This window comes from Neopelma chrysocephalum, unplaced genomic scaffold (assembly GCF_003984885.1).
Source record: "Neopelma chrysocephalum unplaced genomic scaffold, ASM398488v2 Primary Assembly neopelma1_24, whole genome shotgun sequence".
In the NCBI taxonomy this organism is placed as follows: Eukaryota; Metazoa; Chordata; class Aves; order Passeriformes; family Pipridae; genus Neopelma; species Neopelma chrysocephalum.
In genome coordinates this window covers 10,132,294-10,153,790 of record NW_020897693.1, presented here as the reverse complement: position 1 = coordinate 10,153,790, position 21,497 = coordinate 10,132,294, and the positions used below count along the sequence as shown (strand labels likewise).

The 21,497-nt window shown below is 41.4% G+C and overlaps 1 protein-coding gene across 10 annotated transcripts in view; it reads left to right on the top strand.

Moving 5' to 3' along the window:
* The window catches only part of TSPAN4 (tetraspanin 4), a 430,627-nt gene that overhangs the window by 391,311 nt on the left and 17,819 nt on the right, over nt 1-21,497 (top strand). For all 10 annotated transcript variants that reach the window (XM_027702902.1, XM_027702921.1, XM_027702894.1 and 7 more), the window contains one exon: nt 17,828-17,929. In XM_027702902.1, the coding sequence (XP_027558703.1) occupies nt 17,828-17,929 (102 nt within the window). The remainder of the gene's footprint in view (nt 1-17,827; nt 17,930-21,497) is intronic.

Below are 21,497 nucleotides of genomic sequence, written 5' to 3'. Positions count from 1 at the left end.
TGGGTGTCATTTTTCATCTGCAAAGCTGCTTTATGCAGAACCATAATATCTCTTACTTTTGATTTGGATGGTTTCAACTCTGTTTCCAAGATTAGATTGTCTGTGGCACATTTGTCTATCAACAAATTGTTTGTCTACATGATGAGACATTCCCTTTGGCAAGATGGATCCTGTTCTTCGTAGCTCAGCCTCCAGTTTACAGCACATGTGACTCTTGACTGAATGTTCCTTTTGCAGACTTCTGTGTGGATTTGGCTGTAAGGCCAGTTGTACCACTAATGTGAGGTTAGCAAGGAAATAATTAGTGCTCAGTGAAAGCACACGGGGATGTGGCTTTGCAGTTTCAGAACAATTGGAATCCAGCCCCCGTCTCAAGATTTTCTGTGGTGCTGTTGTGGTCCTTTTTAATAAACCTTTGCTTATTAAAGAAGTTTAGTAGAAGGGAAAAAAATCTGGTCCTGTAACTTTCTTTTCTGTTTTGGAAAACCTATCATAGATAAAGAGATTCTAACAGTTTTTTGATTCTTGCATTTTCCAGCAGTCAAACCCAAGGAAGGTGAAAGTTGGCATAGCAAAGACTTCCCCAGCTGTTGTCAGATTGTTGTGTAGTCAAGCAGTTCTTGTATGACCACTTGAGAGCTTCTGCTGGTCACTGAAGTACACAGCTGAGGGGATGTGGTTGCTGCCTCTTGTAAAAGTGGCCGTGCTTTGTAGAAAAATGAGATTTAAATAGAATCTGATTGGGGAAAAAAAAAACAAACCAATTAAAAAACACCAAACAACCACAGGTGTATCATAAGAAGGAAATGGTCTTTAGTAATTATTTTAAGTGCATTCCAATGCGTAGGTGAAGGCAGTGTATATCTAGTACTTGTTATTTTGTTAGATTCTGAACTAGTATAAATAGTCTAAATAGCAACAGCATCTGTTAAATGGTCATATCATCATCCTGTGGAGCTATGCCAGAGCTTTACCAGAGCTGAGAAGCTGCCAACCTTCACCGGATGAAATCATGCAAGATGATTTCATTGGCAGTGAAGCAGAATGACAAATACCACTCTATCATCTTACTAATCTAGGGTGAAGGGGGATTGCCTTTTGCTTTTTAATATTTTAAAACTTTTAGCATAAACCATGAGGCTTCAACATTTTATAATAAACCTTTTTTTTTAATTCTAAACTATGGCTGCTGGATTCAGTATCAGGAGTATTTTACAAACTCCCATGCAAGTACGATGTGACTTCTCTAAGTATCCCAAAAGCTGGTAATACTGGTGAAAGTACAAGGCTGCTCCTTGGGATTAAGTGACTCATGTGCAGGCTAATCCCAGCCTGCAATTTCTTTCATACTGCTGAGTTAGTTTGGTTTCCAGTCTTCCAGTACCCAAAAAAAAAATTCACATGGCACAAAAAACCTGCACTTTGCACTTTGGTGTGTATACATTTTGTCCTCACTTACAGCAACACCTGGGGGCCTCCTCTGTTGTTTTCAGGCCAATAGGATCATGTAAGGAAAATTGTGATCCCAGCTCCAAGCATCTTTGCTTCCCATAGGAGATTTATTGCTATTGATCCAGGTCTATCTGTATTAAGGTTTGATATTAGTATGAAAGCATGTCACAGTCTCATCTGAGTGAACATGTGCTTTTATTGTGCTTTGGGTCACAAATGGCAGGTAGTGTCACTGCAGGTAATCACAGGGCAATGTTTTCTGAAGTGGTTACAGTTCAGATGGTGGAAGTTTTTAAAATAAAAAGTTAATGGGATTCTGAATAGCAGGGCTGCACATGAGGTCCTTATCTAGAAGAAAGATACTGCAAAGGTAAAGCACCAGTGGTGAGTGACTGCGGCAAACAGCGCTGTGGCTGTGCGTGGCCTTTGCCGCCGCACTGTGTTCAGCACAGCCTTGTCCATGTATTCCTTATCCGTGGGATTCAAGCCAGATGCCCTGACTTTATGAGCATTACTTGGGTATGGACTGGAGATGGTCGTGGTGATATTGCACCCTGATGAGCCAGTGCTGCGATATCTCAGGGAAGTGTCTGGCAGGACAGGTAAGAGACAAAGGACAGGCAAGGGACAGAGTGTTCCTATGAATTCAAAGAACTCAACTCTTTGGACTGACAAAATAATCATGGGGCATTGATTGCTGAAAGTTAAATCGAAGGCACTTTTTGCTGTTCATCTAGGAGTCCTGACTTTATGTCAGAAGGACTAAAGTGTGCTTGCCTGTCCCAGGGGAGTTAAGGCAACACATCTTAGAGCTGCTCACCTGTGACTCCTTTGGCTTGGCCTCTCCCATGCAGCCACAGTACTGGCTGGTGATGGCGTGCAGGCTCTCACACTGTAACCAGGGGAAGCCACGTAAAAGCAGCCTTCAAGATAAATGCCATGAATGTGCTTCAGGGCAAACGAGCCTGCGTGCAGATGGTGGCTGTGGAGCAGCTGGCCTCTGTAACTTGGATGACACGGTTCCCAGAGGACCCCTGCTTGGTCACACAGTCAGCAGCACTTTTGAGTGTTGACATGGGCAAGGAGATGTGGATTTGGCAGACAGGGAGCTCATTCAGAGAACTCAGGTTGTTAACTAGGAGCATCTGTGCCCCCAGATCACAAGGGTCAGTTTAAAAGGAGCAGTGCCAGAGTCCCCAGGATGGGATGTGCTAGATAGGCTGATGTGTTTTGTGTCAACTGTTCCTTAGGATGGATTTGAAGTAAAGTTCAAAATGCAGGGCATAGGTGACATAATCTGGCATGAATAACCCAAGTCCCTATCCCTGGAAAACTTGCAGCCTTCTGGAAAGATTTGTAAATTTTAAGACCAGATGAAACAGTTACAGTCATCTGTGGTTTGTAGTGTTTCAATCAGTATTCTTGTCATCAAACTAATTACATCTGAGTTATAATTTTGCAAAATTCTTGGTCCTTGATTTAAAGACATCATTGACATCATTGACTGTGTCTCATTCCTCAATAATTTGTTCCAAGGATTTATTTTTTTCTTCATGGTTAAATTATGCCTTGTTTCTATATTATATTTGTCTAGTTTAAAGTTCTAACCATTAACTCTCATTATGTCTTTTTGTGGTAGATTAAAGTGCTGTCTGCTGTTGAGAATTGCTTCTCCATGTAGGTACCTGAAGACTGCAATTAAGCTCCTTTTTGTCACTCCATTTAATTTTTCCAAGAATGTTAGTCATGTAAAGCATGCTTCTCCTGGTGGCTTTTTCTTGTAGGTCTTCTTAAAAATCTTTTCAAATTTTCAGTAGATTTTTGAAAACATGAATATCAGTTCTGCGGTGTAGAGAGTGGTACAACTCAACCTTTATACAGTTGATGTTGAATAAACCCATGACTGTTTCCTCTGTGCGTTGGAAGTGTTCCCCCAAGAGCATGTCCATCTCCATTTCCTCAGTCCTTCCACAGATTTTCTGCTTTCCAGAATATAGTTTCCAGTCTTGTAGTGTGACCTCACATCTTTGTTCTTAGATGTCTTTTCTGGTATTTGGCTGCATAAGCCGTGAGGCTCTGTAACATCAGCAGAGTATTTAACACACAGCAAGTTATGGGAGTGTTATCTACAAAATCTCATTAGCAGCAATTTTTATACTTCCTTCCTTAGCATTACAAAAATACAAAATAACTTTGGGTCAAGAACCCACTAAAACCCCCACTGATGAATCCCCTATTTTTAATAACGTTTCTTATTTGTAAATTTTACTTTTTAAAATACATTCAGTGTAGCTACAGTGACTTTTTTCTCTTGTGTCCCCATAAGCCTTGACACTGACAGCAAATTTCAGTCAAATTTGTGCTCTTTAGAGGTGTCAGAACCACTAAATTTAGATAGGTTGAGAGACCCAAATGAATGTCCCATGGAGAAAAATGTCGTATAGCTATCACAGCCAGTATTATTGAACACCAGAGAATCCAAGGGGAATAAGAGAGAGCAGACAGTTTCCAGCTTTAAAAAGAGACTTGGGATCAATGCTGCTCTTTGGCAAAAAGTCAATGTTTTAATTAGGAAAGAGGGGCTCATTTTGAAAGGTAGAAGCATGAACAATAAATTCAAAACAAACCAGAGGCAGCTGAGAAACATCCTCAGAGGTGTTCTTGAGACCATTGTCACATGTGGTAGATTTAACCTTTCACTTTGGTTTCTGTTCCTCTCTGAGGGACAACTCACTCTTCTGACAGAGACTGTTTCTGAACAAACTAGGTCATCACTGACAGTTGCTCAGTCTGCCTGGATTACTTCCAGGACCTCAATGCCATTTCTAGAAGGGGCGCTTGCATATGACAGAAACTTGTTTCAGGTCCTTGGCTCAAACACAACATATTTGGAAACACAGCACCTCTTCTAGAAGGCTTGTGTTTTGGGTTAAGTCGATTATATGACAGCAGAGTAGGTGTAGGCTACAACCAAAATTTAAAAAAAAGGATAGTGTTTTTGTTCCTGACAGAAGCTTTTAAAACTTAATGTTTTGTGGAAGAGAAAGAAAGTGGATTAGCATAGTAGATTGGTAAAGGGATACAGCCCCTCCCCAGGCCTGTATTAACTGTGGGCAGTGGGTTGAGCTGTAGTTGATTGACAGTAAGCTTTATAATATAAATTATATAATTATAAAATTATATATATTATATTATATTAATTATCTATAATAAGATTTTCACATTTCTAAAGGCAGTTCTGGACACCAGCTACACACTTGAGCCAAGCTAATATTAATGTAGTTTGATCTCAGAGGCAAACTAGAGGTGTGTGGAGATTGTCCAAACTGACCTTTACAAATGTGTCAGTGACCTCTGGGTGACTGGAAGGCAATTAAGACAAGATAAAATTACCCAATGGATTTAAGCCTTTTAAAGGTCCTGATTGAGATGCAGCTTGTGCTTAAAACTGATTAAAAGTGATTGCCAGCAGTTATTTGATTGAGTCTTGATTATTGCAGACAACTCTCTATACTTTTAGATGTGACCTTCAGTTCTTGTAAGGGAGGCGGGCTGAGACAGACCAATTTTGCAGATTTCCTTCCTTTTTCCCACATGGTGGCTCATTTGGATTTGGAATAGGACTCATCTCTGTCATGACATAGACATCCCTTCACTGGGGAGTCACTTCTTACCTCTAGTCCAGCTACATGTGGTATGTGATCAAATAATCATAGATTGGTTTAGGTTATAAGGGACCCTAAAGATTATCTAGTTCCAAACCCCCTGCCATGGGCAGGGACACCTTCCACTAGACCAGGTCACTCAAAGCCCCATCCAACCTGGCCTTGAACTCTTCCAGGGATAATGCAGCCACAGCTTCTCTGGGCAACCTGTGCCAGTGCCTCACCACCCTCACAGTAAAGACTTTCATCCTAATATGTAATCTAAACCTGCCTCTTTCAGTTTGAAGCCATTTCCCTTGTCCTGTCACTACAGGCCTTTTTACAAAGTCCCTCTCCAGCTTTCTTGTATGCCCCTTTAGGTACTGGAAGGTGCTGAAAGGTCTCCCTGGAGACTTCTCCAAGCTGAACAACCCCAACTCTTTCAGCCTCTTCTCATACAAAGGTGCTCCATCTCCCTGATCATCTTTGTGGTCCTTCTCTGGGCTTACTCCGACACGTCGCTCCAACATGTTTTTCCTGTGCTGGGGGCCTCAGAGCTGGATGCAGCACTCCAGGTGAGGTCTTACCAGAGCAGAGGGGAAAAATCACCTCCCTCACCTGCTGGCCACACTCTCTTGGTGCAGGCCAGAATATGGTTGGCTTTCTGGGCTTACTGGTTGTGTCCATCTTCTTCCATCAACAGCCCCAACTTCTTCTCCTTGGGGTCACTCTCAATCCGTTCTCCACCCAGCCTGTGTTTGTGCTTGGGATTGCCCTGGCCCAAGAGCAGGAAAGCTTCAACTTGTCCTTGTTGAGCTTCATGAATTTCACGCAGCCCCATCTGTCAAGGTCAGATCCTCAAATGCTTACTAGTGTGTTGGTTTTTATAGGGTTGGGTGAGGGTGGCTCAAATCATAATCTCAAATGTGTCCCTTGGCTGCTCAAATGGAAAGTATATACTGGCTTTTGTTGACTTTTACAGTTGACAGTCCTGAATGTCCCTTCCTTTCATTAAGGACCAGTAGGTAGTTGAGGAACTGAGTTGACTCAGTTTCTTCTGATTCCACTAACTGTTGTCTGACCACTGATATCTGGATACACAGTATGTGTGTCATGTTGACATGACAGTGCAATAGAAATGAAGTTGGCATGTGCCCTGGGTGGTTTGAAACACTGGGTCTGCCACAGAGCAGCAATTCTGATGCTGTCCTCCCCTGCTCACCCCAATGGGGTCAAGGGGAGCCAAACCTCTCCCCAGTTTGCAGCTGGATTAGGCAGCCAGTATGTGCATGTTTCACACCTTGGGATATAGTAGCAGCAGTTTGAGGTGAAGCTTTCTTCGAGATTTTCGGTTTCTCCTTTCATTCACCTTTACTGCCATTTCACAGCATGTCTGCTGTTCCTTTGATAAATGCCACTTTTTGTGGGAAAGAACAGCATATATAATTCTATTCTGTATGGAAATATTGCATTCCTCCAGCATCTCACTCAGTGAAGGTACTGTCACTTATCTCTGTTTAACATATGGGGTAACTACCACATTTCCTTCTCCATTCAACCCATGTGACTTCCAGTGAGAAATGTGGCTTTGTTCTGACAATATTAGAAGTAGAGAGCATGTTGGAAACTTGCACTTCGTGCCATTTAATTGTGACTGGCAGTTTGTTTATTTGCTTGTTTTCTGTTATTACGGAAAGCAATCTCCATGTAGTTTATTCATTTGCAGTGACTGAGTCCCAAATCATTCCATTCACGATAAAATCTGTTTTCAATGAAGAGCTGCAATTGTTTGTTTCATTAAAACAAGGGAGGCATTTAATAGCAGTTATTCACTTCTGTTGCTGTTGCTATTTACTAGCTTTCCAAGACATTTTGTTTACCAATTTTGTAATACCTTCACTGAAAAGCTTACCTGAGGGTTAAAACCAGTGATTCCAGTTGCTGAAGGTCAGAACTCCCATGGTGTCAGGGATGTTGTTCTGGAGAGGGAATAGTTTACAAGCTTGCATGTACCACCTAATAGAAACATGGGTTTGAGCCACTGGAGACACCACGTGACGATGCCAAGTTTCTAGAAATGTGAGCAACTCCATTGATTTTAGTGGAGTCAGGCAGATTTCTACTAGCTGGGGAGCTGGCATTTAGCATATCCTTTGATTCTTGCAAGTACACCTGTCTATGTGATTGGCAGAAAATAATGTATTTTCAAGGAAGAAAAGATAGGTAAGGAGATCATCACCTTCCCTGGTGTTTGGCCAGGCAGCTCTTCCAGTGGTCTTGCTGTTCCTGCAAAGTAGCTGGATGTTCCTCCAAAGGCCTCTGTCTCTTCCCTGGATCTAGGATTTGTGCTGCCCTCTCTCTCTCCGGGGTGCATTCTGCACTTCTCCCACTTTCAGGCCTGCTGCTCTGTTCCCTCCAAGGATGATGGTAGTTCTTACAGCATTATTTATTTAAAATGAGTTAATTTCAGAGAAAGCTTATCTTAAGAATAATAAAGCAGCCTGTGTGCAAACCTCACTTTCCCCTAAGGATTAACATTCCCTGAATCTAGGAAGACACAGCTCTTTCAATGTTTCCACAGAATCACTCTTTTCAGACAAGTTTCTTCAGGCAGAGTAACAAATTTTAACCCTTCAGTGGGTTTGGTTTGGTTTTTAATGGGTCTTTTAGTTCCAGCCCAGAGAAAACTGGCTTATCAGCACAAAATTTGTTCCCCTTGTTCTAAGGAATCAGGAAAATTTGTATCCCCGAGGACACGATTTAGCCAGTCCTCTCCCTGACTGGCTTTACAGCTTACCGGGTTGTCACTGGTTGCTGGTGGAGCTAATCCCTGTGTTCAGCAGAGCAGCTCTGACACCAAGAGGGGGCAATGCTGATGCCTGTGATTGACCACGGCAGCTTGCCAGCCTCTCTCATGGCCCCAGCAAGGCTCAGGTGACACCAAAGGCCTGATACAGAGAAGGTGTAATTGTTTTGACTTTTGCACAGATGTATTTACCTTACAGCACTGGACAAATCTGTTTTTAGCCTATATTTTCCTACCAAAGTCATAAATTTAAGAGGAAATTAACTTAAGCTACATGGATAAATGGATTTGCAGATAGCCCACACTTAACATGGTGTGTGGGACTCATTCATCTTCTCTTACCACAGTGGGAGCATAGGGCATAGTTTGCCTTGGTTATCCCTCCTCCTCTGATATTTTAATAGTGCTCTCTCTTATTTGAACACTCTCTCATTCACCTTTAAGCTAAATGAATGAGTATTGTAAATAATTGAAGGAAGGTTTGATCCCATGAGATGGCTGCAGCAAATGGCTTAGTGGGCATGTGGCCAAGTCCATCTCTGTGAGTAAACTGCTGGCTTTCCCTTCCCCAGTTCACAGCAGCTGAAGGGGTCTGTGTCCAATGTCACTGTTCCGCCTAATATATAATCACACAGTGGTCATTAGTTCCTACAAGGGAAGGGAATTGTCTCCCTGCTTTGATTTGCCTCTGCAGTCCTGAAGCCTTTGTTGGCAGCTAATTGGATCTCAAGCTCTATTGACATGCGCATCCCTAGGTGGCTGGGGAGGTTTTGGCACTCTTTTTTTGGGTCTGTGTAGTTGGAGATAACAGGTTGTTAGCACTGGAAACACAAATGCAACCCACCTTTCGTGTCTCTTGACAAACAAAGGCTCAACAGCCGTGTATCATGTTAATTAGCATGCTTCCCGATTTACTTATCTGTGGTTATACTGATGGCTGTTGAGGACAAATGAAAGTGATTATCTATTTTAAAATTTAAAAAACAGAAAAAAGGCAGGGAGGCTGAATACAGATATCCTGGGAATATCTTCAGTGTAAGCATAGGTTTTGAAAGAGGGAGCATTTCCCTTGCTGGTCTGAATCCAATGTACATGGGATTTCAATACATGAGCATAGCTCAGCAGATTCTTTACACCCTGGCACAGGTGTGGACCTGTAGCCACTAGAGATTGAGGCAGAATTACCATTTACTGGGACATGCAGGAAAGGAATGACTCTTACAGGACCATGTCTGGGAAAAGACGATTCAAGTGAGTAGGAGGGGTAGCACAGGAAAGGGACAAGGGCTTTGAGGAAAGGTTGTGAGATCTGTGGGACACAAGGCTGATGTGTGAAGACAGAAGAGCACTGCTGAGAGCAACAGTTGCTGGGATATGTAACTGGAGAAAAGGAACAGAAGCTCTTTGTGTCAGTCATCTTTGGAGCAAGTATATGAAGAAAATCTGCTACAAAGGGAGTTTCATTTTGGAAAAGAAATGGCACTGTTAGATCACGATGGCACCAGCTTTGCTGGTGTCCCTGCTGTTGAGGTGTTAGTATAAATTTTTCCCAACGACCTTAATAATCTGAAGAAGAGCCTATTTACATGTAAACAAAAGGTTCCTTCTATGGAAGCAGCATTAAATTTATCCTGAATGCTGTATAATTAGGTATGTCATAAAAAACACACACTTCATTGTTCACTCACCTGAAATTCCTCCAGCATGCTGCTGGTGAGGCTTTTGTCACTCAAAATGCATAATGCTCAAAAAGAATTGACTTAATAATGTGATAATTACTTTGCAGTGTCAGACTTTTGAGTATGCAGTTGATTTTATTTACCTGCCTAGTTTTACCCAGCCCCTTCCCTATGTTTGCCGCAGCATTCAAATTCCTTTAAAACAAGAAGCAGCCAGCCAAGAATTCATATTTAAAATTTTTATTCCTAGGTTCACTAAAAATAAACAATATTCGGGGCTTTTTAGGGTGGTCTAGGACTGTCTTATTGGGAAGTGCTCATGCTCAGGTGCCATACAAGACAGAGAGCTTAAATAAGCAGTTGGCTTTGCTACTGGCTTCATTCTCTAGATAAGCCAAGAAACAGCATAGCTGCAGCTTAACGTTTTGAGCTGTACCTCTGAGCTAGTTATGATGTACTTTATTTAAACAAACCTGGGGCCTTGATGCACAATTTACTCAGCTGTTGCTGGGTATAAGAACAGATTATATGGCAGTGGCCTCTCCAGCTCCAGGATAGTGTACTCTCCCCTTACACCAGCAGTAACAGAATGCTAAACATTCACTTTATATGGAACAATGATAAAATGCCTGTCTCTCCCTTGGTCTTTTAAGGAATCATTTGGACAAAATCAGGTACAGTTTGCTGAAAACATTTGAATTTGCTCTTGCATGAAAAAATTTGAGTTGCAGAGCCTAGTGACTTGCCATATTTGTGATCTCTTGCTTAAAACAAAGAAGCACTAAAGCTGCTGTGGGATTCATTGGCATTTTAATAGTATGAATAGTACAGGGATGTTTCTGTGGCTCCTTTCCTGCAGCCTCAGCTGTTTGCTGATGTCTGCATTTGAGCACAAGCAGGTGCCTGTGGGCAGAAGACAGTGACTAAAACTGTAATTAATTGTATGCACAAACCATGGACCCAGGAAACACTGGTTTGAAAAACCCAAGTTCTTTGACTTTCTTATTAGCTTTTTGTTATAAAAGCTACTGCAACTTCTTGGTTCTTGTCAGAGCACATGGTGGGAGGTTCTTTCTCTTATAATTTCACCAGTTGCCTGCTCCAGGCCAATGCAAGATGTACTTGTCCTTCCCTTTGCTTCCTGATGAACCTCAGTTTTACCCTCTCAGTGCCAAGAAGGTTACTGACTCTCTCAGATCAGAAACTCCAGTCCTTGTCTCAGATTCTGTACAGGGTTTCATCTCCCAGGTTAGGTTTGGTATTCAAATACCTACTCCAAATTATGTTATTAATTTCATGGCATGATTAGAGTCAGATTATTCCTGTTTTACAAATTGAGAGCTGAAACACCAGAGAAACAGTGACTTTTCAAGACTATGTAGGAATCCTACGGCACAGCTGAAAGGTCTTACCTCAGCTGACCCAAGCCAGTACCTCTCAGAAACATTCATTCTTCTTCCTACTGCCAGCCCTTTTCCTCTGATCTTCACTTCTGTATTCGTCACTCTTCTTCTGAAGTTACATAGCCAGTACCAATGCACCTCTCTTGGTATCAAGCACTGCTAGACCAATAGGTATTTCAATTAAATTATGGAAGTGTGGAAGATCTGTAAAGTGTTTGACTTCTGACACTGGATTTTGCAGTCAAACTAGGAAAAGAGAATTCACTAAGCAAGAGGTTTTCTGTGTTTAAGGAAGCAACTACAAAAAAAAAAAAGTTAAGTTGTGAAGTTGTTTCACATTTGGGGATAAAGTGAGAAAGAGAGAATCCCACAGAGCCGAGCAAAACATCCTGGAGATGTCATGTAACACTGATGACACTGACAAGAAATTGGTACGTTGTTGCTTAACTGCCAAACATCAGCAAAAATCATGCAATATCTTTTACTTACTAAAATCTTACAAGATTTCTATTTATAGGCAGGTGGTATAAGGAAGATTTCAGTGGTGAGGAGGGCTCTCAGCTTCTTATAGACAGGCCTGAGGACATCTCATTTAAAACAAGCCTTACCTGTTGGTACAATCAATCTCATCTCTTCTTAGCAGGCAAGGGCTCTCACAAATGACCTTATAGATTAGGCACTTTCTGTTTACATTCGATTTCCCACTCCCTGCTATTTGTAGAGAATGATTATCAAGGCATTAAATTAAAAGTTTTGCCCAGTGGGAAACTATTGGATATTTTGTCATTTCCTTAGAGCCTCTCCTGTTCTGGTGGAGAGGCAGAGAGGCAGGGGAAGCAATCACCAGAAAGGTCAAGAATATTTGCTTACCTGTATTGAAACACCGCTGAGAGGCTTTGTCCAGTTTAGGAGACTTTTTGGGTAGAATTTTTTTCAGGATATGGTAGGAAAGCACTGAGGCTTGAAATTAAAAGCCTCCAGTTGCCTGCAGGTTAGAAAGCTGGGGTTGTGCTGGCATTCCTCTGGCCTTTTCCTAAAGGCAATGCCAGAATCTAAGTGACACCTCACGCTTTCAAAAAGTTGAAAAGAAGTTAATAAGGGTCTCCCCAAAGTCTTCTTTTGACCTTTATTCCAGAGAAGATTACAGCAAAGCCACCTTCCCTCTCAGTGTGCTGGGGCAGTGGAAGGACTTTGTCTCTTCAGTATTGGTAGAGCTTCAGTTTGATCGAAGTCTTGCATCATATTAGCTGTAAATATTGATAATACCCGTGTTCTGCACAGACACAATTTCCTTGTTTGCCCAAGGCGTTTGGCTCCCAAGCACTTCTTCCTCCTTATCTGCAGTAAAATAACAGGACTGGGCTTCGCAGGGAACAGTATTTGTCTTCTGTTTCATGCCTTAACAGTAAGTACATAAACTCCAGAGCCTTTCATTTAGACAGAGAGTGAGAGGAGAGATCTGTGAAACTGCTATCAGGAACTGAGAAGCTCCTACAGTCCTCCCTCCACCTGTAGTACAGAGATGGAAATAATGATGAGCCTGGGTTTTCCAGCGCAGAATGTTTATGTAGGGCTTTCAGCATGTCTGTGCCAAGCAGGGTTTTGTTGTTGCTGCTGTTACACAGTATTTATCTCAGTCTCAATTATTCCTGAGTTGTCTTATTCAAGGGGGCAAGGTGGAGTCTGACAGCTCTTGATCCTCTTGAAGTATGCTGGCTTCTCCAGCTGGGCTTGTCAGCAAGCCAGCTACAGTTCTGCTTGGAGGCTCCAGATTTCTGAAGCAACGAGGGGACAAAGCTGACAGTAAAAAAAGCCTTACATGTAAATTGCTACAGTTTAAGTAGCTGTCTCAAGGGAATACAGATTAAGAAGGAAACACTTTTTAATTTGGCCTGGATTTATATACGGGCTTAAGTAAGATTTTTTTAAGGGATGTTTTGTCACAGCTGTAGTTTAGATGAGGCTCAGATAGATCCCTGCCCATTCTCCATCACTGCATCAGCTGCTTCCAGCCACTTTTCCTGACCTCTGTGGCAGGTTCTCTCCAGTTCTGCCACATCTCTTGTAACTTTCTTTTCTCTAGTTCAAATACTGGGTTTCCTTCATTGCCTGAAACTCTCTGCACATGACTTGTCCACCTTAGAGCAGTATATGGCTTTTAGAAAGTCTTTGTAACTGGACAGTGAGAGACTTGAGAGTACTGTTAGGGGCTAATGGAAGTCAATGAGAAAGTATTGGTGCTCTTTGCAGTGGGAACAGGATTTTACCTTGGATAAAGTGCTAGTAATATGCTCTAGTGGTTCTCTTGAAGGCATGGGTTGTAGTGGATTCACACTGGGACACATTTGTCTAAAATCTGGTGGGGCTGATAAGCATGAACAAGGCTCTGATATGTCTGAACCCAGAAGTCATAAGAATTTACATGGGTGGGGGTGTCAGCTTGAAGCTTTCACATCTGACCTGTTGACCAATGAATCCCAAGGAGGAAAAGAATTTTTCTCTTCTTCACTAACAGATTGAGAAAAGGTTCTTGCTGCCAAACCTTTCAGAAACTTGTTTGTCTAAGGAAATCTCTGGTATTCCACGTCTAAAAATAGGTACCTCACTTAAAGTAACAGTTTGCCTGCTGAGAATTTTTATTACACTTCATTGCACTCCTTCACTAGAGTTGTGGTTTGTGAAGGGCCTGGCTTGTTTTTGGAAGAATACAGCAGATTCAAATTGCAGAATATTAAATATAATACTTATAGTCCCTATTTTGAGATAGACATTTTGCCTGGCTGAGGACTGGCAAGAGAAGCTGGCAGATTGGTGAATGTTGGGTGGGATTATTTGTCAGGAGATGTGATGAATCACTGTGGTACAGCATTTCATTTTCAGAAAGATCATTTCCTGAAAAAGTCAAATTAAAGGCAGAAGAGGCAGCTAGGGATGTTTTGTGAGTTTTCATTTAAATCAAACATACAATTAGAATAAAGGCATATTGAAAAGTTTTTGCTGTTCTAAAAATATTTTGAGAAAGAAATAAAATTGAGATTGGAAAGAATCAGGATGACCTGGAGGAGCACTTGCCAGCTGTGCTCCACAAATAGGCATTGTTTTACTTACCCCTCTCTAGTCAAAGCTAGTTGGAATCATATGTCTAGAGCTTCAAGCAGTGCTTCAATTAGGGGAAAAATATCCATCTTATAACCTTGTAGAGAGGTTATTCAAGCAGAGGTCAACGTGCTTTTAATAGGACTGCACGTAGAGACTGGACTCCTCACAGTGTGAGTGAGAGAAGGGCTCTTGTTTGGTATCGTCTGAGCTCTTAGGAAATCCAAGGCTACGTGTGCATCAGGACTGATTAATTCATGCAAGGTAACACATTAATAAAAAAGGCTCTACAGAACTGCCTAGAAACAGGGGAGACAGACAGTGGGGGCTTCATGCCAGTACCTCAGCTGCAGACACGAGGGCCGGGAGACCAAGGGTCAATGCCTGCTTCCCTTTTTTCCTGGAGCCAAAGGGCCACCCACAGCCTCAGTTGTTCTGTACAAGGTTATTCCTAGGGGATGATGAAGAACTTTCTGACCCTAGTGTAAGCAAACAAAAGAGTGGGAATGCTTTAAGGAGTAGCTCTGTGAAAAAGAAATTTTAAATCAGCTGCTGTTCAGAGAATAGCACACTGGTTCATGCACAGCACACCTGATCAGAAGGTAAGTTAGAAACTTTAGTAAATGAGAACTATGAAAAATCCTACCTTTACAATCACTCAAATAAATATAAAGTTCTCTCTATGTGTATATGTGTAAAACTGTGTGATATTTCCAGATACCTTCCCATGATAGTGGACATGAAATAAAAAGGTAAAACAATCTAGAGATACTGTTTCATAACATGTGTTTGCCTCTTTCAAAGTTGCAACCTACGTAGAGGTGAGAGAGATAAGGAAATGAGATATACAGGGGTGTGGATTCTAAAAAGCTTACGTCCTCTTCCAAACAATATTCAAGCAGGCACCTTCTTTTTAAAACAGTAAATACTGATGGATCATACAATGTGCAGGACTTGACATTGAGGCTTTTTGAAATAGCAGCAGGAGAACTGGTCACATAGTGTGTGTTTTCTTGAGTAGTGCTCTGCTGTTTACTCAGTTTGTGAAATATGGAAACCTGTTGCCAGTTGTGTTCCCAGTGTGAAGGTCTTGCACTCTTTGTGCAGGGACAAGTGGTTAATTTTATGAGTAAGAGAGAACTTGCTTTTATGTTGCCTCAGCAAAATGCTTGCTAGTGAGGCTTGTCCAGGTGAAAGGAAGATCAGGAATGCTTGGTGGGGACACCTCTAGCGACCACGTTAAAGCACATGTGGAATAAATAAGTTATTATTATTATTATTATTATCTATCTCAAATAGGACATGAACATTGCATTAACAGGGGTAGCGTGTGAGCCCTTGTAGAAGGGATTATCATGCTGAGCCACTGCACTGTTTGCAAAGCAAAACTTGAGTGAGGAAATGCAAATTTGGCATTTTGCATTCTTTTGGTAACATGCATTTGCCCTTCAGATAAGCATCACTGTTCTCTTCCATGTTCCAGATCAGTGCTGATATGAACCTAAGGCTGGTGCATAGCTCTCTCATTGTACAGGGCGGATATTCTCAGGTGTGATTAATTAATATTCAAAATAGACCTTTCTCTTTCAAGACAACAGGTCTCCTAGCTGGGTTTCTGTCCCCACCTGCCCTCAGCTATACTGTTCCTCTTCACCTCTGTTTGTTTCTGAATAAGAATTAGTTTTTCAGCAATTAATTCACCTTACTTCCTCTGTAGGACATTAACTAAATTTCAAAGCCTCTTTGACACTAGCATCACAACCACACCCTTCAGTCCTAACTGATCTCTCTGCTGGAGACCACAGCAGATCCAGTTGAGACACATGGAGCTGAGGGTAAGTGAAGAGCTAAAACCCAGTTCAATCTAATTCTTAAATGAATGCTAGGAATTCCCAACACATGTAAGTTTATCATCTGTTGCCTGTAATTTTCTCAACTAATTTCAAATTTAATGACAGCTCTCAGCTTTGGTTTTCTCTTCTAATTAACGTACCAGTGACTATGTATAATCTCTGTGTAAAGCCAAAAGCAGCTTACATGATAATTACAGTGGGATCACAGCACCTACTGTTTAAGGGAGTCACCGATGAGAAAGTCCTTGTGTGATAGTTAAGGCGCTGAGATTAAGTTGTACATCTTTCTTGTACTGCCTCAAAGCTATTTTATTAGTGGCTCAGCATGATGGTGGTAAACTTTTGGGAAGGAAACAAAAGAAGTGGAGAGATCAAGCAAAACCTTTTGCACATACAGCAGAGATAGACATGATGAACTTTTGAGGTCATAATTTTTTGCGGAGTCATACTGTTGAGTGATTTTAATTTACCCCATAATAATTATGATGTAGTGGGTTGAAAATTCCTCTTTTACACTGTGCAAGATGCTTTGCATCCACCTTTTTTCCAGGTGCTTTTGAAGACAATCCTGACTGCACAAAGCAGAAGAGAAGTCCAAGTGTATGGCAGAAGAATACCTTTGTTCCCTGTGTTAACTCAAAATTAGCATCGGTTACTTCATTTTAGACACTCCCCACTCTCCTCCCCCCAGGTGAAATGACAAGTGTCAGAGGGGCAATGACTAGAGAATACACCACATCAGTCTGTTTTACAGTATGGGAGAGAGTATGTATTAAAACAGACTGTCCCCATGAAACAAGTTGTGACTTTAATTGTAGTTTTCGTTATTGCAGCAGGATGATCTCAGGATGGCACTGTATTTTGCAGTCAGATTTATAGCACATTGATGGAGAAGAAATGGGACAGGTCTGCTCACCCTTCTTGCTATACCTTGGATGTCTAACAGACACTAACATTGACAGGCACCCAGGGGAGGGGGAATGTACGGGCATATTTGAGCAGCACTAGTCAGTGTTTTTCACTGACAACAGAAAAATCAGGTTAAACCATGAGTATCCATTAATTATTTACATCCTTGTTTCTGTTTGCTTGATTCTGTAGAAATGTGTATGTATGGTTAGGCTAGGAGAGAAGCACTTGCAATCATTTTGGACACTACCTGTTGGTGACCAGTGAATCCAACAATAGCCCACTTTACCAGCAGGGACTCTCAACAAGAAAGCACCATCTTCAATTACAAAACCCTCAAAAGCAGAACTTTGTGCTTTGATTAAATCAAGAAAAATGCATTTATTAAAGAGCAGTTCCGTTTAGTAACTAAATTCTTAAATCCTCTCTGTCCTGAATTTTAGATAGCTCATTACCTGCTGCTTCAGTATCATTAGGTTCATCCTTCTGCAAGAAGTGGGGTACTCTGGCTGATGGAATAAACGCAAGTCAGAGCGTCAGTACAATGTTAATGCCAGTGTTGTTCTCCCAGGAAGCATAAGGAAGATGCTGAGGGGTACTTGGTCACAATTAAAGGTATTAAGCTAAAAGGAAATGCTGTGTGTAGGTGAACATTTTCATATATAGGCCTCATTCGCAAAAACCAGTGATTAAACTGTGTCCAGTCTCCCTATAGTACTTTGGTGGTTAAGTGAGAAGGGAAAAATGTTTGGAAGGTCTCTATGATGGAAAACATGAACATAAACTCAGAATAGGAACTCCTTATGTTCTTTACAAAGTGCAAGTACATCTACTAAATACTGAGTCTACTGGAGAAAGGTGTTAGGAAATGTTGGTTCACTTCTTATTCAGTACAGGACTGTTGTCCAACACCCCCCTGCACTTTAATTCTGAAATGTGGTACTCAGCAAATTCTGAGGTTTGTGTCTTTTGTTGTTGGTTTTAGATTGACAAGTATGCTCAGCGGGATCTGAAGAAAGGACTTCATTTGTATGGGACAGATGGAAATATTGGCCTCACTAATGCATGGAGCATCATTCAAACAGATGTAAGTCTGAGTTCTCTTTTTTTCTCTTCTTCTTTACCCTCTGAGTTCTATAACAGCATGTTCTGGGTGTGAACCTAATTAAACCTCCAAATCCCAAGCCAATCTCTTTCTCCCACCCAGTCAGCACATTAGCAACTAAACTCTCTGCTTTTTGTAACGAACGGTAATTTTTATTTCTCCTTTGACCAGGAATAGCTTCTTTCTTTTAAAAGTTTATGTTGATGCCTAAATATCATATGGTTCTGTGCTGTGTGGAGAGTGAAGGAGCTGGTCAGACAGGAAACAAGCAGTACCTTCTCTTTAAAGTCAAAGGGATGGTTTATGTTGTGGCGAAGAGCAATGGCATAATAGCAAAGAACCTCAGCCCCTTTTCATTTCTGTCCTGTCTCCTTTCACTGCTATTGTTGTTTCCACTAGTGTAGTCAAGATGGAAACAGACCACTGTGTTTACAACCTCCTCCTACAGTCAGTACATTTTCCCCAGCAGAATTCAATCACCCTCCATCACAGATGGGCTGGGAATGCTTTTTGCTGTTCTGATTGTCCTGATTCTCTGACAGCCCTCTGCCAGTGTTTGTTTCGTAAGGACTGGTGAACACTGTAGTTGGCTTCCTCCTTTTGTCCTTGCCTGGCTTGCTGAGGAAACACCATCACTGACAGTTTGGGTTTATTAGCTCTGTACTTCTCGTTGCATATTCAGTTCAGTCAGTTCTCCTGGGGTTGATCTTTCTGATTTCATTTTCTCTGCTTCTTGAACGAGGAAAAGTGCTCCAAGTTTTTTTCTGCTTTAGGCAGAAGCATTTGCACTGCCCTGGTTTCACTCAAAAAATCTTCCATAGCTTTCTCAATTTCTGCCCAAGAGGTGCTAGTGTGGTACAGATAGGAGGGTTTTAGTCTTGCCTCTGATGCCTTGAGTCGGTCAAAGACGGTAACCTCTCCCAGGAATACTCTTCTGTATGATACAAGATGACAGGAGCAGCAGGCTGCTAAGAAATGGTCTGAGAAATTAAAAAATTGGAGTTACTAACAGAACAAAAGAACTGGTTGGTCAAACTCCATGTGCATCTTTGGGTCTGCAGGAGCTGTCTGTGTTGAGTGCAGTAGGTTGCCTGCAACAGTACTGTGTGTGAAAGACAAACATCTCAGGTCCAGCAAGCAAGCCAGTACCAATCCTGCATTCTAACAACTGCACACAATAGGTTCTTTCACTTACCTTTAAAAGGCCTCAGCACCTTGCAATATTGTTAATATTTTCCTCCTTCAATACTTATTTTCTCTTTCCAGTACTTCAAATGTGAGAAGGCATCAATTACTGACAAGAGAAATGCATTTTGTGGTGTTAGCCCAAGAGTAAGACATGTGAAATATAGATAAAATTTTAAATACTGTTGCTTATATCAAAGAGTATTAGAAGTTTTACTCTTCTACAGTAACTTAACTATGCTTAGTAAAAATGCAGTAAAAATTACTAATGTTAAAATGTTTGCAGTAAATATTAATCAGGTTTCAGTGACATCCCAAGAATTGTTAAAAGCATATAGCAAAGGTAGGGAAAGAAGCATTGTTTGGAGGACTCATGGGATATAAACATCATACTTCTGTTCCCCTTTCTGTAAAATAGGTTCAACAGTATATGCTATGTCTAGTTCACCTAGTCACATTTTTTCAAGATGTTCACAAGTTGGATTGGATTCAGAAAATATGTAAAAGAATAATGAGAATTTTGGAGAGTATGGTGAGAAATTTTAACCATTTTATATAACCAGAAAAAGATAAAGTAGTGATGTGATTGCAGTCCATTAAAAGAGAGCAGGAAGGGAAAAGGGTTTTGAAAGAAAAGGGATCTGTAATTGATCCAAGAGCTAAAAACTCAAGATAGACATATTGGGTGGTAGGATGCCATTGTACAGCAGGACAGTAGATTTCTTAAAGAGCAAGACAGGGTTTTTTGCTTAAAAGAAATGGTCATGTTCAGTGACAAGCTGGGGTTTGATGTTATCTAACTCCTAGGAGCTCGTAAGATAACAAAGTGCTATCTCACAAGGTGTGTACAGCCATGGGGCATCATGCTCTCAGGGCCACTAGGAAATTACCACAGTGTTAGTTGCTGTGCTCCCCGTGCTGGGCACTGAGGAGGAAAGCAAAGAGCTCCCATAGATCCATTTTTACTGCTCTACATAATTGGTTTTCACATGTATCTTTCAAAACTATTTAGGAATAGACTATTGCAGTGGTGCAGCAAAGACAATTCCAGCATGGTTAATTATGTAAAACACTTTGCAGTTGAACAGTGCTATCTAAATGCCAAGGGGATTTTTTTTGTGTAATAATCATTATCTCTTACCTTCCTAATCAGTAGGGTGTAATCACTGATAGGAGGATTAGGGCAATACAGGGGATTTTCTGAAAGGAAAGTCCCAGCCCAGGCTTGCTGTTTGCATTTTGTCTCCTAAGGCTCTCAAAAAAACCCACAGTAGAGCTAACCACGTGTGCATATTAGGACAGTGTCTCAGAAGTGACTTTCCTCATGGGACCAGTAGACGTCAGGCATTGGTTGAGCTATGGGCTGTGTCTGTACGGGAATGGAAAACAGCAGCCTCAGGAAAAAAGCACGCCATGTGAAAAACATGACAGTAACAGAAATCATAATGAGACCTTCTCCCTTGTCCCCTCTGCATTTGCACTCCTTCCTTTGCAAAAGTATTTTTCAGAGTTTGAGCAGTGGTTAGAGTAATAGCCCAGACATGAGGGACTGGAGCTCTGGCATTGGAGCTCTTCATTTCTCCTGTGGCTTGCTCAGATAGAGACCAACCCCACCTGAGTTCTCTAGGTACGACTGTGTATGGCAGCTTTTGCTTAAAGAAGGGGGAAACAGTGTTTTCCAGGAACAGAGCCACATTTAGATGGCATTTGATTTCTGTGAGGCTGCCCAGTCACAAAACAGAGGGGAGTTTTGACTGGGAGTGTGGATACCCAGTGCTCACACAGTGACTTGTGAGAGGTGATTACTCTATTTTTTTGTCAAGTGTGAAAGGCCAGAGCACCTTTTGAGTAAGGCTTTATTCTCTGAAGGCTTTGTGCCTTGAGAAATGGTTTTCCTCTTTTTAAAAGAAGCATACAATTCATAAGTAACTGGAAAAAAGGAAAAACAGGGCCTGTCTGGTCTGTCTTTAAAGAAGAAGTTGCAGTTTTGGCCCATGACTGATCTGTTCATATTGCCAATAAAGGAGTTGGGTTGAGCTGCACACCTGCAAAAAATGTGAGAGGAAAAGCAGTGGGCTCATTCTGCAGTCACATTAAGCCTCTAGGTCAGGGAGCTGTTTCAAATTAGAACATTCTATTGATTTCTTTTTAATACCTCCAGCTAACGAAACTCACAGCCTTTCTCGATAGCATTTCAAACTTTAAAAGGATCAGAAACACGAGCAGATGACTTCTGCATGTTGTGACTGAAGACTAGAAAAGCTTACAAAGTAGTTTTTAAACATGACTAAAATTCTAACAGTTTGGGAGGTGAGTTACCCTGAACTGCACTACACTCCTTACCCACCACCTGGTTAGAGTTACA